Source organism: Gregarina niphandrodes (genome assembly GCF_000223845.1).
Source record: "Gregarina niphandrodes unplaced genomic scaffold scaffold00003, whole genome shotgun sequence".
Taxonomy (NCBI): Eukaryota; Apicomplexa; class Conoidasida; order Eugregarinorida; family Gregarinidae; genus Gregarina; species Gregarina niphandrodes.
Genome location: NW_011646045.1, coordinates 5,321 through 20,035, shown reverse-complemented (window position 1 = coordinate 20,035; position 14,715 = coordinate 5,321). Strand labels below are relative to the sequence as shown.

Sequence of the window (14,715 nt, the reverse complement as noted above, 5' to 3'; positions counted from 1 at the left end):
CTAACAGAAGGGCCACGTGACGAGGCAAAAAGCAGTGCCCCTTCTTATCTTGCACAAATCGTCATGCGACCAACCAAGTTTCAAGACGATGATGAAGCCACCGAAATGCAACACAAACATAGGCCAAAAGCCGGTGCTAATAAAGGTGACTCATACACCGTGTACGACCAGGAGAAGAGACCAGGCAACAAGAGGAGGATGTTATCGCGATTTTTCATGATTATCATTGACTGCAACATGATCGTTCATGACGAGACCATTTATGTCTCGCTGGGATCATTAGACCTGTTCTGGCCACTGTTCTGGCCTGGTTATAAAGAGGGTTTTGTTTTTATAAGAGGACATGCTTCAGAATACATTCCGAGTGCCATTGAAGATTCGTGCCACGAGGTTGACATCTGCGGTGTTGAGAAGCAATTGGGGCGACACAAACGCCTTAGTGATGGTAGGTGCTACATCTATAGAACATTGTATGTGGTGTAGAACGTTCCCTTTTGGGAAGATATAGCAGTGGATCTGGAGAAGGCGGCAGAGCATTGTCCAGAGTTCGGACGCTCAAAGGAATGGGGAAAGACCCAGAGGGTGCTGGATTTGATGTTTCAGTGTGAAGACGTTAGAGACTATATTAACGAGATACTGGAAGCGCTAGACAGACTGAATCCGAGAGGTAAGCATGCAGGTAGTGACAGGTGTCCGGATGTGCTGGGTACAACTGGTTGTTCCGCAGAGATGGGAGTGATGACAGTGCGGAGAACTCCGAGTGAGATGGATAAGAGAATTGAAGTGATACTGTCTCGGATGTCTGAGCTGCAGAAGAACTATCCCGAATTGAACACCAAAATTGACGAATCAGTGGGCAAGGGAGTAAAGCTTCTTCGATCTCGCTACAAGTTTGATTGGCCTGGCCAACACTCGGCTTACTTTTAGACAATTTGTTCCTTTTCTGCAGCAGGCCTGACCCGCCAGGTCAACTGCTGCAAAAGCGCGTTTGTACTGGACCCAGACACGTTGGACCCAGACACGTTGGACCCAGACACGTTGAACCCAGACGCGTTGGACCCAGACACGTTGGACCCAGACACGTTGGACCCGGACGCGTTGGACTCAGACACGTTGGACCCAGACACGTTGGACTCAGACACGTTGGTTTTTACATTAATTAGTTTTACATAAGCCTGTACATCAGTTAATGTGCAGGTCGGCGTATAAGCAGGCCGGCCTGCACATTAACTATGTCCCCCATTGGTTAGCGGGCAGATAACTATCTAGCTAATCGCTCGTTTCCTGCTTCTGAGGTGAGGACCACCTACCTGGTTTGGCTTGGAGGCTAGTGTCCCGGTTCAAAGGGATTTTCTTCATCGGGTCTCATGTTGGCGAAGGTGTGGTTCACGTCTCTGTGGTGTGACTCATCCGCACGGATGGCGAAGATCATGTCTGTGAAGGTGGCGTCATCCTTTAGTTGCCAGTACTGGCGGGCAACGCGGGGTGCTCGCATGGCAGCTAGACTGGGTTGGTGTCCTGCCTCCAGTTCTTCGAGTAAGTGGGTATAGGTTTTTACAGCCTCCTCTTCCAAGTAGCCGACGAACCGGTGTGCGGTCTTCCCAGAGACGAAGTAGAGTGTCGTAAACAGCGGTAGGAAGAACATCTGTCCGGCAACCACGATGCATCTGAAGAGAGGACCTGGGTTCTTTATCATCAGAGCAGACATCAGATGCATTCGCTCGTTTTCAGCCTCCTCCAGCAACGTGTGGATCCATCCATAGTCCCTTTCCATCCGCCGCAGACTCCGCAAATGACGGATACAAGCACCGACCAAACCCGGAACTCCAGCCACAGTCTCCAACAACACCACACGGTTAATCCAGCCCTGAGCAGACAGAGGACCGAACGCATAACCCGTACATACGTCGAAGGTCCCACGGAGCAGCCTGATAAAGTACAAAGCAAACCTGTCACTCATACCCCGAGGGCGGAAATGCGTTCTCCTAAAAACAGATGTGTCAACACCGTAGTTAGCCGAGGCGTAGCTGACCAAGCAGTTACCGCACGCTCAATCATACAGCACGCGCGCTAAGTCAAATGCCACACGCGCTCGATCCTGTCCCCAATGCGTGTGGCGTCGCTAAGAGTACCCAAAACGTGCAGTCCACTTACTGCACAGAATGAACTTCTTCATCGTTCCAGATTGGGTGAGGTTGGTTGTATCTAGTTTCGCTTTCCCTGAGCACACAGATACATGTTGCAAATGTCTTCTCAGGTCTTACCAGTTGCTCTCATACTCGTCGTCAGCCGTTTGGTCCAAACAAGGGGTAGCAGTGGCGTTCGTCTTCGCGTGGAAATGTCTAGGCGGTCCCTGGTCCTTTTTGAAAAGTATCCATCGCTTCTGACCTGTATTGTTTAGCAGGCTTGACTCGGGCCTGCCCGACCGAGTAAGACCGGAACCGTCGGTGAACAAGAGCCGGGACTGACAGGGGAGATAGAGGGCGAGCCTAGGCTTGGTGAAGCCAGCACGATGCATCATGTCTTGACGGATCTTATTGGGACCAGGTGGAGCAGCAACCTTTGGACTTGTCACTGTTGGTGAGTCAGTTGTGGATACAGTGGGCAGATGCTTGAATGCTTCGTTTAGCAGGTGAGCCTCAGGCCATATATCCGGTACGCGTGTTCGTGTTGCAGCCTCGCTGAGTCTACCGCGGTTCAACGATCTGGCAGCCGATGCTGATTGGCTTATCAACGATGGTTGATTGTAAAATGTATTCCAGGATGTCCACAATATTCTGTTGCCTGAAGCTGCTCGTTGGCTGGTGGGTTTGATGATACTCATGCAACAATATTTTTGAGACAAATTGAACAACGTTTTTACTACGTCATGGTTGAGGCAACCAAAAAAGATCAGTGCATCGCGCCCACCCATTTTCATTCGATACCCTGTTTTGCCCGCAAGTATCTTGGGCTCTGCTTTCACATGATCGTGTGACTAACATAAACTATCGATTGGCAGAAGTGCGGACACGGGGATGGGTAGAAGCCATCGTAACATCAAAAAAGTATATTCCAGGCAAGAGGAGGTCCAGACAGAGAGAGTACAGACGAATAGGTCCAGACAGGTAATGCCAGACAGAGAAGAGGTAATGACAGACAGAGAGGAGGTAATAGTTTACAACAAAGTTATTTCCTCAGCCGCGCTGATTTGAGCAGCTCCCATGGGCGTCATGGATGCGAACCCAGCGCCGAGCTGGGGGTTGCCTGTCACGAAAGGTGTGGGAGTGTTCCCTCCGGCCATCCCTCCGACCATCCCTCCGGTCATCCCACCGGTCAGATCGCAATACTTGACGGCCGCATGTAGAAGGTCTTCGGGCCGCGCCCGTCTCGTATGTCGAAGATTGGCCAGAGACGCGAACTCTGCGGCAGGCGAGGGGTCCCTAAGAGAAGTAAATGCGACGTCGCTGAGAGCCTGAGCCAGCAAACCTCGACTGCAAGGCGAAAGCATCTCCTCGAAGCCAGGTAGGCTGCGCCCAGGCAGACTGGGACCGCCCAGACTCGTGCCACCCAGACTGCTTCCGGAAAGAGGCTCGGCTCCTTCCGTGCCGGGAGTAAACGATCTCGGTGACAGCGAGCCGGTAGTGGAGCTGCTCCCCGCAGTCTCTGATACCTTGATACTGATGTAGTCAGCAAGTTCTGCACACAAGGCGTCTGAAAACAAAGTGAGGTCCGCCGCGCGGGCCGTGTGTGATCCAGTCGCGAAAGGCGAGCCCTGCGTCAGGCAGGACCTGGTACTCGGCGCCTGGTAACTAGAGTTCAGCGCCTGGTGACTAGAATCTAGGGCGGTACTCGAAGCAGACCCGAGCGAAGCCGGCCCCAAGGACGCAGGTCCAAGAGAGCCACCTGCACAAACAGTGCTTTTAACTCGAGCACTGGTGGCTCCGTCGGGAATGCTTACACCATGCACACAGCCGGGCAAGCCACTCATGTTGGGAAAGCTACTGGGCAAACCAGTGGTGGCCAAACCAGTGGTGGGCAAACCAGCGGTGGGCAAACCAGTGGTGGGGAAACCATTGGTGGGGAAACCATTGGTGGGGAAACCAGTGGAGGGTAGCAGAAGCGCAGGTCCGGGATGGTGAGCACCTGAGCTATTTTCGTCGTCCTCCGCGTCCTCCAGGTCCGCGGCCTCCTCGTCCCCCGTGGTGACGTCATCGGCGAGTGGCGCGGCCGGTAGGTTATTACACGACGTGGGCGACGTGGAAGAAGAGAGCGTGCCGAGGCTGCTGGCGCCGAGGCTGGTTCCCGCGAGGCTGTTTGCGGCTGTTAGGAATTTGTCTTCCTTAGAAGGAAGATAGTGCAACTGGGAGGCGATCCAAACGGGCGAGGTCTCCTGGTGTTGTAGCAGGCTAGTGTGCAGCGCTTGGATCCCATCCGGAACGCCCATGGGTCCAAGGAGCGGCGCGCCCTGTTGCGGACTAACGCGACCGCGTTTGGCGTAGGAGTCTTTACGAGCCCAATCGGCTCGCACTCGGACACCACGAATCGCAACCAGTCCCATACTGGCCGCCTGGATCGCAGCCGCCGCCTCCGCCCTTTTTGAGAACCGTACGAACGCGTACCCCGCCGTAGAAGTCCACTCTTTGTGCGGGTGTCTCGACGCTTCGTCGCACACGACCATCGCCAGTTCCACTCTTCCAAAGCGCCGAAATTCAGTGACCAGGTCCTGCCTCACAGTATCATAAGGAACGTTCGCTATAAGTGTAAACTGTGCGCCCTTGGAAGTCATTGATTGCTGGTGGATGCAAAAACTTTAACTCATAAATCTATATTCTGCCGTCCCCCCTTTTACCCCACCTCAACTCTTCTTGTCTATCAACCACGGCTAATCGGGACGACAGAATAGATTTCCTCAGTGCTTCTCCCCAGCCGACCCCGCATTTAGACAAAATGAGCCACTCGAAAACCCCAGAATTTCCGCATTAATCGACTTAACTATTTATAGCTAGGAAATGACGGTCGGCGAGGGGAAAACCTGGACCTTGCCGCTGCTGTGGGCCATGGATTCAATCAGACGGATGGCGCAAGTGGAAGCAATGGTGTACCTCACTGTATGGTTTGTGACCAATATTGCGATCACCATTTGTTCCAAGGCGTAAGCTACCTCTTTAAAAGCCGAGTGGTGCTTCTCTACTGAACCCCTTGGGACACTGACCCAGACCTGACCCAGACCTGACCCAGACCTGACCCGTACCCGTCTACCAGACCGACCGAAACTGCTCACTACCGGGCTCATGCTACTGTGACATTTTTGTAGCTTGTTTAAGGACCTGCGATTCCCCTACCCGTTAATGCTGACGGCGATCCATCTTGGTTGTACTGCTGTCATGGCGATCATTGTAAGCTACACTGGTGTGTACGCGCCTGAAGCCGTAACCGTGAGTCTATTGAAGCACTGTTTGCCTTTCTCGGTCGTCTTCACACTGAACATCTGGCTGAGCAACTACAGTCTCATGTTCGTGAGCATCAACGTACACCAGGTTATCCGCACGACCATTCCGCTGTTCACCATGCTCTTCTCTTGGCTGATCTACAGTGAGCGCTATCCCCTGGGTCTCCTACCATCCATACTTGTGGTAATCGTCGGCGTCGCCGTAACAGTGTGGGGCGACTTCGATCTTACCTCGTTGGGGCTGGCATTAGTGATTCTCGGATGCGCCCTATCTTCGCTCAAGGGCATCATGACGAAGAAAGTGCAACTCGGACTTCATACAATCGATGTCCTCCGCATTGTGTGCCCCATCAGCGTACTCCAGCTTCTACTCGCCGCCCTTCTAGACGGAGAGTTTATGGGCGCGGCGAGACGACACAAAGAGCTCGAGTGGGGCGTTTTGCTCACCCAAGGACTGCTAGCAGCCCTTCTCAACTTTGTTTCATTCAAGTACGCACACACAGTCTGGGCACACACAGTCTGGGCACACACAGCCTGGGCACACACAGTCTGGGCACACACAGTCTGGGCACACACAGTCTGGGCACACACAGTCTGGGCACACACAATCCGGGCACCCACCACCAACCCGACATCTTTCTCTCAGGTGTGCCCATTTGAATTCTCCTTTAACAATGAACATTGCCGGGAATGTAAAGCAGGTTGTCACTCCCGTATTTTCTCATATGATCTACCACACACAGATGACCTTGGTCGGTGTTCTGGGTCTCCTCGCGACGTTGTTGGGTGCCGTGTGGTATGGATACGATAACAGTAGGTTTAAGGCTGCGGAGGCGCTGTCTAAATTTACACCCGAAGAACTGACACCGGAACCGGGGGAGGAAACCGGGTTCATTACAGCAGCAGACATTGAACTAGGGGACTCCATCGTCATCAACGAAGCAGTTTCCCATCAAGTCGTTTGTCCCATACCTGGAACATTACCGGAAGACAGTTAATTAATTAGTTCAAATGCCTCAGATCGGACAGAGGGGCCGACCGCTCGGTCTTTATCGTCGCCGGATCTGTCTAGATACATTCATTGGCTATACCAGATGAGAGTTTGGTGCTTCAACTCAATGACTGGTTTTGAAGAAATGAATAATAACAAAGGACCAAAGAAAAGGACTGAAGAGAAGGACTTACCTTAGAGGAGGGGACCTTACAGGAGGAGAGGCCATCAAGATACCTTACAGGAGGAGAAGCCATCGAGACCCAGAGAGTGCATCAGACCCGAAAATAGGGTGATGTCCAGCATCGGTGATTACCGTCGCTCTATTGTCAGGGAAAAAAATTCTGCAGCGCAACGTTCTCTGACAGTCTGTTTAGGTCTGCTTTGACGGTGGTCCCCCTTTTGGTTGTCGCAGTTTTGTCAGCTTGGATTCTGTTAGCTTCTCTCAGTTGCTTTCAGTTTGCTGCGTTAGTTCCAATTGCTTGAGTTCTGTTTACTTCACAGACAATATCCAAAAGCAAGGTGCGGTGCCGCCCAAGAGTCCAGTGCTGCTCAAGAGTCCAGTGCTGCTCAAGAGTCCAGTGCTGCTCAAGCTCGGGTAGACTTTTTTGTTGTTCGAGAATTAATTTGTGGGAGGGTGTGATGCTGACGAAGGCGCATTTGTTGGTGATTGGAATTCTGTTCCACTTCGCGTTTATCTTCACAATTTTTGACATCTATTTCGTGTCGCCTTTGGTCCATGGCACTGAGGCGACAGAGGAAGAAGACGGTATCGCGCGGCGCCTGGTGTTGATGGTAGGGGACGGTTTGCGGGCGGATGTGTGCTACGGCAAGATGAAGTACCCGGGAACGGAAGGTGATGGAAAGTATTTGGCGCCTTGGTTGAGACACAAGATAAAGCATGAAGGTACTTTCGGGATTTCCCATACTCACGTGCCCACGGAGTCGCGGCCCGGCCACGTAGCATTGATTGCTGGCTTTTACGAGGACGTTTCCGCCGTTACAAAGGGCTGGAAAGCGAATCCTGTCGAGTATGATTCAACCTTCAACCGGTCTAGACATGTCTGGACTTGGGGAAGCCCCGACATCCTACCCATGTTTGTACAAGGGTCGCCAACAGGCAAAATTTCGGCTGAATGGTACGATCGCCAGCTGCAAGATTTTACTCAGGACACACGTGTGCTAGACACGTATGTATTCGATAAGTTAGAGAAAACACTACAGGAGGCTAAAGAGGATCCAACCGGGGAGCTGAACCAATTGCTGCATCAAGATAAGATCATTTTCTTCCTCCATTTGCTCGGACTAGATACAGCTGGTCATGCTAGCCGACCACATTCTCTTGAATACTACCGAAACATGGAGTACGTTGACGAGAATTTGCCTAGGGTAGAGGCCATGATTAATGAGTTTTACGGGAACGATGGCAAAACGGCCTGGATCTTCACGGCGGATCATGGCATCAGCGATTGGGGCGCTCATGGAGACGGTCATCCAGATAATACAAGAACCCCGATCATTGCCTGGGGAGCGGGGATTGCAGGTCCGACACCGGAAGATGGTGGACGCCCTACGCATGATGAGTACATACGTGAGTGGGAATTACCAGTGAAACAAAATGATATGGAGCAAGCTGATGTGACTCCGCTTATGGCGCATCTCTTGGGGCTTAGTATCCCTGTCAATTCTGTTGGCAAATTGCCAGTTGACTATCTAGAGGCGGAGCCCCTCGTCAAATACAAGGCATTGCGGAAGAATGTGCGGCAAATGATACATCAATATGTGGTTAAAGACGCTGAGACGCGAGCGAGGCAATTGCGGTACAGGGCTTACAGTTTTGATGGCCGTAGCGTTGACGAACGTTTGCAGGACGCCGACGCTTTCGCCTTTGATAACAATGACCCGAAGCGAGGACTGGAGGAGCTGGACCGACTATTTGATCACCTGAAGAAGAGTCTTCAGTACCTTCAAACTTATAACTGGCTCTTTTTGAGGACGCTGGTTACAATGGGTTTTGTTGGCTGGATGGGTTATGCTGCAACGTTCGTTGTCCATAATTTTGTTACACCCTATACCATGATGCATGACAATTCGCAGCTGGCCAACAGGGAAGCATCTGCGGCCCGATTCTGCTTGTACATGTCGGTCATTATCTACGTTGGTCTTGCTGTGATTCTTGCATATCAAAAGACGCCTTTGAGATACCAACTGTATGCGTTCTTCCCTGTCCTCTTTTGGAATATTACGTTGACTAATATTCGATACACTGCACACGGAATTCGAAAGTGGATCGATACTTCTTCCAGTCGACCGATTGTGGAGGCTATTGGGTTGCTTGTAATGTGTGTCGCACTATTGGAGACGATGGTGTACGGTTATTTCAATCGACAGGCTTTCTCACTGTGCACTCTGTTGCTAGGCGTTTGGCCTTACGTTCATCGACCAAGGGAGTTTCACCAGAAGCATCGTATCATGGGATTTGTGTGGCTAGGGTTATGTATCATTATGGCAGGCTTTACACTACTGGATCCGATTAAGAAGGAGAATCTTTTGCTCATTAATGTATCCGGTCTGGCGATGCTTGGTGTGGGTGTTTACGGGTATTGTCAGATATTCAGAAGCAGTGTTGCGCTTGAGAGGAGACGTGGCACTCGTCGTGGCCGGGTTGGAATCATCTTTCAAATGTTGATTCAGGTTGTCGCACTGCTCAGCACCAACATGGCGGTCTTGTCGCTTCGCAATAAGTTGGGATTGCCGTGGGTTTGCCAAGTGGTGAACTGGGTCTGTGTTATCGGCTCGCTCGTTCTGCCGGCGCTTCACATGTCGGTTCTTTCTGATTACAGGTACAGAGTTACAGTTTTGTTCCTGGCCTTTTGCCCCATCTTGACGATTCTCTGTATTAGTTACGAAGGCTTGTTCTACGTGGCTTATCAGGCTTTGTTGTATACCTGGCAGGAAGTCGAAGTTGGCCTGTATTACAAACCTCTACGTCGAGGCTCGGACCAATTAGAACTGCGAAGAGACGACCCAGAAGGCGCGCTGTCTCGCGAGGAGGTCGTCGTACTACCCACGAGCAAAGAAAGCCTGCTGCGTCTGCGGGACTTGAGAGTTGCATTGCTGTTCCTCTACTTCTTCCAAATCGGCTTTTTCGGCACGGGCAATGTCGCCTCCATCTCCGCCTTCAGCTTAGACAGTGTCTACCGACTAATTCCTGTCTTCTACCCATTCGCCATGACCGCGCTACTATTCTTCAAGCTCGTCATTCCCTTCATCGTCACTTCGGTATACCTCGGCGTCATCAACCTTAGAACCAAGCTACCTAAACTCGCCCTCTTCTCCATGGTCTTGGTCATGAGTGATGTCCTCACACTTAACTTCTTTTACTTGATCGTCACTGAAGGCAGCTGGCTTGAAATCGGCATGTCCATCAGCCACTTCTTCATCGCCTCGCTTCTTTGCGCCATAATGGTGATAGTCGAATACGGCAGCATGTTGCTGCTCTGGGGAGCCACGCTACCCTACCAGAAAACCAGCTAACCAGCTCACAGCTTTTTTGACGGGTTTCATTTAGCATAGCAGCTTTCAGCAGCTTCCACGCCCGCGTTCGATACCACCTTGGTGCGTACAGAAGAGGGTTTTTGGTTTTTTAATAGGGTTTTTTGTGTCGCCAAAATCAATATACGAAACTGTCTGTCTGAAATCCGTTAGATGAAGGGGTTGACATTCGCCGCCTGGAGGGCTTTGTAGCAGAGGTTCGAGCAAGCGCCGATGAGCCGCGCGACGGACGTGGAGTTGGCCCCCTTTTCGATCATGTCGAGCACGTGCATGCGGGGAGTGTGTACGGAGACGAACGCGGCAATCTCGGACTCCGCAATCTCTGACTCGGCAGAGTCGGTTGCGGTAGAGTCGGACGAGGGGGAGGCTTCACAGCTGACGGAGTCCAAGCCGCAAAAGCAGTCGTCAAGTTTGCGGACATTTGTGGCGTCGTGGAGCCGTACGGTCCCGGAGCAGCGAGAGTCTTGATGTAGCCGAAAGACCTCTGTGTAAATCTCCGCGGCAGCGTCTCGGACCAGCTCCTCGAAGGAGACTTCCTTGCCGCGGGTTCGGTAGAACGCGTCTCTCTCCGCGACACTGATGGGGGTATACAAACTGACGACCCCGGGACGGAGCGCAGCGACGAACTTGAGGTAATCCACTCTCTCCGACGGAGTCATGAGCCGGTCGCAGTAGAGCTGGCACCCTACAAAGGTCGGGCGCAGTTTTAGGCTCTCCCAAAGAGAAACCATCTCCGGCTTATTCTCGAACCAGTGACAGCCTACGCGCCGAGCCGCGCCATCAACATAGGCACACAGCAATCCTCCAGTGTACTTGCACCCGCCCTGCAGCGCCTGATCCTTAAAGGTGAAGGTGCCGGCCATGTCAGCCGCATGGGTGCAGAAGTTAGTGTTTTTGCCGTAGCCATGTGGCTCCAGATAGTCCCCAATCAGCTTGGCCGATAAAACAAGGAGACCCGCATAGAAGCAACCCGTGGCATACTCATGCAGCAGCCTCTGTTGCCTCTCCTGCCGCTCTCTCTCGGCCCGGTCACTCTCAAGCCATCCACGCACCGGCGTCCGGCGCCACTGAAACAACCCCAGCAGCCTCCTTGCCCACCCTTCTGGCGCAGCCAGCTGAGCATCCCTGTTCCCCACCTCCTCCACAGGGCCACGTAACTCGGCCTGCAAGTCCTCAGCCGCCTGCTCCCATTCCAACTCGTCTTCCGCGCTCCACGGCTGCTCGCTCGACGATGGCATCTCGCCCCACTCGGACGGGGCGTCCAGCTCCTGCTCGTCGGCGCCCGCCACCATCGCGAACAGTACCCGCACCGTATCCTGCTTTACAAGTCGCGCACTTACCAAAGTTCTCATCGTTCCGTTCACTCGCTTTTTTTTCGCCGCCGTCGCCGAGAATTTTGGAGAACGGATCGCTGGGGAGGCGCCTCGGCTACGAGCGTTGTACGGAGCAGAAACGACAGAACCGATAACAACCCACGCGCCGAGCCGTGTCCTCAGCATAGGCACACAGCAACCCCCCAGAGTCGTGGCACCCCTCCTGCAGCAACACCCTCGCCCACCCTTCTAACGCCACCTTCCAACGCCACCAGCCGAGCGTCCACACCTCGCCACTGGGCCACGCAACACGGCCTGCAAATCCTCAGGCACCTCCTCCATTTCCAACTCCCCTCCACGCTCCATGGCTGCTCGCTCGACAATGGCATCTCGCCCAATTGGAGGAGGGTGGCTCGAGGAGGAAGGCGGGCCGCACGGGTCAACCACCCCAGGCAGGCCTCGCGTGGGTGTGGGCTGGGTGGGCTCCATGGGTGCTGAGCCATCCAGTGACGGTTCAGTGACGCGCGCGTAATCTGAGCAGCCTTAGTTATGTTGGCGTGAATGTTTGAGTTGAATAGTTCCTTGCGGAGTTGAATAGTTCCTTGCGGAGTTGAGAGCGGTATCCTCTTCTTCTGGTTCGGTGGTGGTTCTAATCAGCGGTAAAAAAACAGGACGTAACGAGCTCAGAAGTTATTTGTCCATGCTGCTTACCGTTGACAAGATGCGCTCTAAGAGCGCAAGGAGTGGCGACCTGCAGAAGTTCATATTCCCCGCGTTTTCGGGCCCGGCCGATGATGAGGCTGGGTGGAGGCGCTGCCGCTAAACGCAGTGTGTCACCATAGACACCTGAGGGAAGGTGGAGGAATGTGCTTTGCCAAAAGTCACACTCCAACCGGTAATTGTTGGTGACCATATCACACATAACGCTGAACTGCTCGCGCCGTCTGTTACGGCCAAACGCAGATTTAAAGAACCAATCGATGCCTTGCCGATAGTGCTGTGGGGGGCAAAACAGCCTCGGCCACCTCTTCGCGGGTCACTTCACAACCACCATTGCACGCAAGGGGAACGAACCGATGCAGCCTATTGGGCAGCGCGACGCGCAGCTGTCCGACCCCTTCCGACGACGGAGAGAGCACGGACTTTACACAAGGGTCCAACTGCCCCGGTAGAGGATCTTAGCCGCTTTGGACCGGTGTCGCTCAGCCCAAAATACCGAGGAGGCGTGGCTGTAGCGGCCACCAGAAAAAGGAGGCGTGGCTGTAGCGGCCACCAGAAAAAGGCTTGCCCGAGCCAAAGACGATGATGCTGGAGTCGTAGTCGGAAGGGCTTTTGGGATGTCATGTGCGACAGGACCCACTTGACGGATCAGGATGCTGCGATGAAGGCAATCGTGGAGTTGGGTCGATACCTTCAGACCGTGCGAGGTTGTGGAACTTGCTAGTGCATATACGTGGCAGTCGTCGAAGGCGGCGCAGGCCCAGCCAGTATGCGGTATGAAACACGCTGAAGGGGCGGCCTTACAACGCGCGTGTGAGACACCTGGAGCCAGAGCTGCGTGAGGTGCTGGGGCACCGGTAAAGAAGTAGCTGGACTTGGGGGTGATCCGGCCCTCTAAGAGCGAATGGGCAGCAGCAACTTACCTCGTCAAGAAAAAAACGAAGATGGGACAGTGACGGTGTGTGCTGGACAGGCTGAAGCCCCGAAGAAGTTCACCGCTGCAGAACGCAAGTGGGACGTCAGGGAGAGGGAGCTGTTCGACGTTAAACAGGCAGACAAGCAAGCAGACCACATTGCCCTGAACAATGGAAACTGATTTTTGTTTAACGTTCGGGCTGCCACTGTGCGGCCTGCGACGGCGCGTCCACGACGCTCAGAGAGGCAGTGGTCGGTCTGCGGCCTTCAGCCACCGCAAGGAACACCGGTCTGCGGTCTTCAGCCACCGTATGGAACAGCACTACGAACGAGGCAACTTCCGGCCCATGGTCGCACAGCTAGCTGCGACGACTGCCTGCAGCTCGTCATCCTTTTGTGTTCTTGCTGCACTGCACGGCGCATGGCACGGTCGCCTCGTATGCCCCTCGAGATAACGGGACAGGCCGCCCCAGCGAGGTAGGCACTGGTGAATGTATCCGCCATCCACCGAGAATGTAGCAACGGTTTAGCATATAGGTGAACAATACTACACAGTGTCACCAGTCTGTTCTCTGTCGGGAATGGTTTCGTGGCGTCTGTCTGGTAGCTTCTCAGGATCACATATCGTGTCAGCAATCAAGAGGAGCGTGCGGCTTGCCTGGACAAAAGGTGAGACGGCGAAGTCCGAAACGCGGTAGCCGATATCAGTCTTGACGAAAGGATGGGTGTACTTGAAATCTGGTGGTTGCAGGGCAAACTCCAGGGTTAAGGGATCTTCTTGCCCCGTCGGAATATATCCTTGCACCAGGTTTCGGAGGCATTCCCCATCCAGCAATTGCTTTGCTCTGTTGTCTACGATTATGCGGAAGCCCGGGGTTGCCTTGAGCTCCTCAGTCTGTTGGTTGCCGATTATTTTGATGAGGACAGTGCCCGGCCTAGGTCGCTGCTCACTCGCCGGCGCCCCTTCCTCCACTTTCTGGTCCTTAATTCGACCTTCTTCCTTTTTCTCACTACCATTCGGACTTTCCTTTTCCTGGGTGTCGTTAACAGCCTGGGTCTCGTTTTGGGCGGTAATGCGGCCGTCGCCACTGGCGTACAGAGTCCGTATGACTTTTCTAAAGACCGGGAATGTTCTCGGCATTCGGTAAAGCGGGTGGAACTTCAAGCAATGGTTCCTCTGGGTCACAACGTACACATCCAGGAGTCCTGCGTGAGCCAATGGAGAGTCATATACGGCCAGTAACGTCTGATGGAGCAGATTCATTCCTTCTGCACCAGAGTCATCATCCTCAGCACAATGCACATTCCTCTTCAACACAACATCCCTAAACAAAAATAACTCACCAGTGGCTATCCTACAAGCCGTGGTTCGAGTCCTACGCGTTTGACAAGATGACGTTGAATCGCATCTCGAACCGATTTTCCGGGCCAAAAAGGATAGCGTTCGGGGCACAGGTTTCACGTCGCAATTATTCTTCGTCCAGCTATAAACATGATCAGGTGGTTGGAGCCGTCATCAGGAGCTGTCATATGTGGTAGCTGTCACGTGGGAGAAGCCTTCAGTCTTTTACGGTCCGCTTTGTCAGACGGTCACAGATGATCTGCCTTCATCGAATATTTTGGAGACACTCCCGAGTCAAAGGCAGATAACCGTTATTCCTAACCAGAGGGGGAGGGGGGTTACTAGAAAGGGATTCCGTCAGTGGCAGGGGGAAACATGATCTTCTGAATAAATAGTGTTCAATGTCGTTTGTGTAACAAAAAAGGGGCGGACGGCCGATCCGTCACCG

The 14,715-nt window shown here is 53.2% G+C and overlaps 8 protein-coding genes across 8 annotated transcripts; 4 read left to right on the top strand and 4 right to left on the bottom strand.

Moving 5' to 3' along the window:
• Positions 1–63: 63 nt before the first annotated feature.
• On the top strand, positions 64–1,173 carry GNI_018310 (hypothetical protein; the record flags this gene model as incomplete). The annotated part of the gene is made up of 4 exons (XM_011135893.1): positions 64–445; positions 503–667; positions 728–864; positions 928–1,173. The coding sequence occupies 4 exons, from the start codon at positions 64–66 to the stop codon at positions 1,171–1,173; spliced, it is 930 nt and encodes a 309-aa protein (XP_011134195.1).
• A 154-nt stretch (positions 1,174–1,327) lies between these two features.
• Positions 1,328–2,914, bottom strand: GNI_018300 (alternative oxidase; the record flags this gene model as incomplete). Its single annotated transcript, XM_011135892.1, has 3 exons — positions 1,328–1,985; positions 2,155–2,220; positions 2,265–2,914. The coding sequence occupies 3 exons, from the start codon at positions 2,912–2,914 to the stop codon at positions 1,328–1,330; spliced, it is 1,374 nt and encodes a 457-aa protein (XP_011134194.1).
• A 243-nt stretch (positions 2,915–3,157) lies between these two features.
• GNI_018290 (putative RNA recognition motif protein) lies at positions 3,158–4,768 on the bottom strand (the record flags this gene model as incomplete). Its single annotated transcript, XM_011135891.1, has 1 exon — positions 3,158–4,768. One exon carries the CDS (start codon positions 4,766–4,768, stop codon positions 3,158–3,160), a length of 1,611 nt encoding a protein of 536 aa, XP_011134193.1.
• A 223-nt stretch (positions 4,769–4,991) lies between these two features.
• GNI_018280 (triose-phosphate transporter family protein) lies at positions 4,992–6,429 on the top strand (the record flags this gene model as incomplete). Its single annotated transcript, XM_011135890.1, has 3 exons — positions 4,992–5,134; positions 5,297–5,920; positions 6,078–6,429. The coding sequence occupies 3 exons, from the start codon at positions 4,992–4,994 to the stop codon at positions 6,427–6,429; spliced, it is 1,119 nt and encodes a 372-aa protein (XP_011134192.1).
• Positions 6,430–7,064: 635 nt separating this feature from the next.
• GNI_018270 (GPI ethanolamine phosphate transferase) lies at positions 7,065–9,959 on the top strand (the record flags this gene model as incomplete). Its single annotated transcript, XM_011135889.1, has 1 exon — positions 7,065–9,959. One exon carries the CDS (start codon positions 7,065–7,067, stop codon positions 9,957–9,959), a length of 2,895 nt encoding a protein of 964 aa, XP_011134191.1.
• A 167-nt stretch (positions 9,960–10,126) lies between these two features.
• On the bottom strand, positions 10,127–11,329 carry GNI_018260 (hypothetical protein; the record flags this gene model as incomplete). The annotated part of the gene is made up of 1 exon (XM_011135888.1): positions 10,127–11,329. One exon carries the CDS (start codon positions 11,327–11,329, stop codon positions 10,127–10,129), a length of 1,203 nt encoding a protein of 400 aa, XP_011134190.1.
• Positions 11,330–12,914: 1,585 nt separating this feature from the next.
• On the top strand, positions 12,915–13,106 carry GNI_018250 (hypothetical protein; the record flags this gene model as incomplete). Its single annotated transcript, XM_011135887.1, has 1 exon — positions 12,915–13,106. The coding sequence occupies one exon, from the start codon at positions 12,915–12,917 to the stop codon at positions 13,104–13,106; it is 192 nt and encodes a 63-aa protein (XP_011134189.1).
• Positions 13,107–13,472: 366 nt separating this feature from the next.
• On the bottom strand, positions 13,473–14,455 carry GNI_018240 (EMG1/NEP1 methyltransferase; the record flags this gene model as incomplete). Its single annotated transcript, XM_011135886.1, has 2 exons — positions 13,473–14,250; positions 14,388–14,455. 2 exons carry the CDS (start codon positions 14,453–14,455, stop codon positions 13,473–13,475), a joined length of 846 nt encoding a protein of 281 aa, XP_011134188.1.
• Between the last annotated feature and the right edge of the window lie 260 nt (positions 14,456–14,715).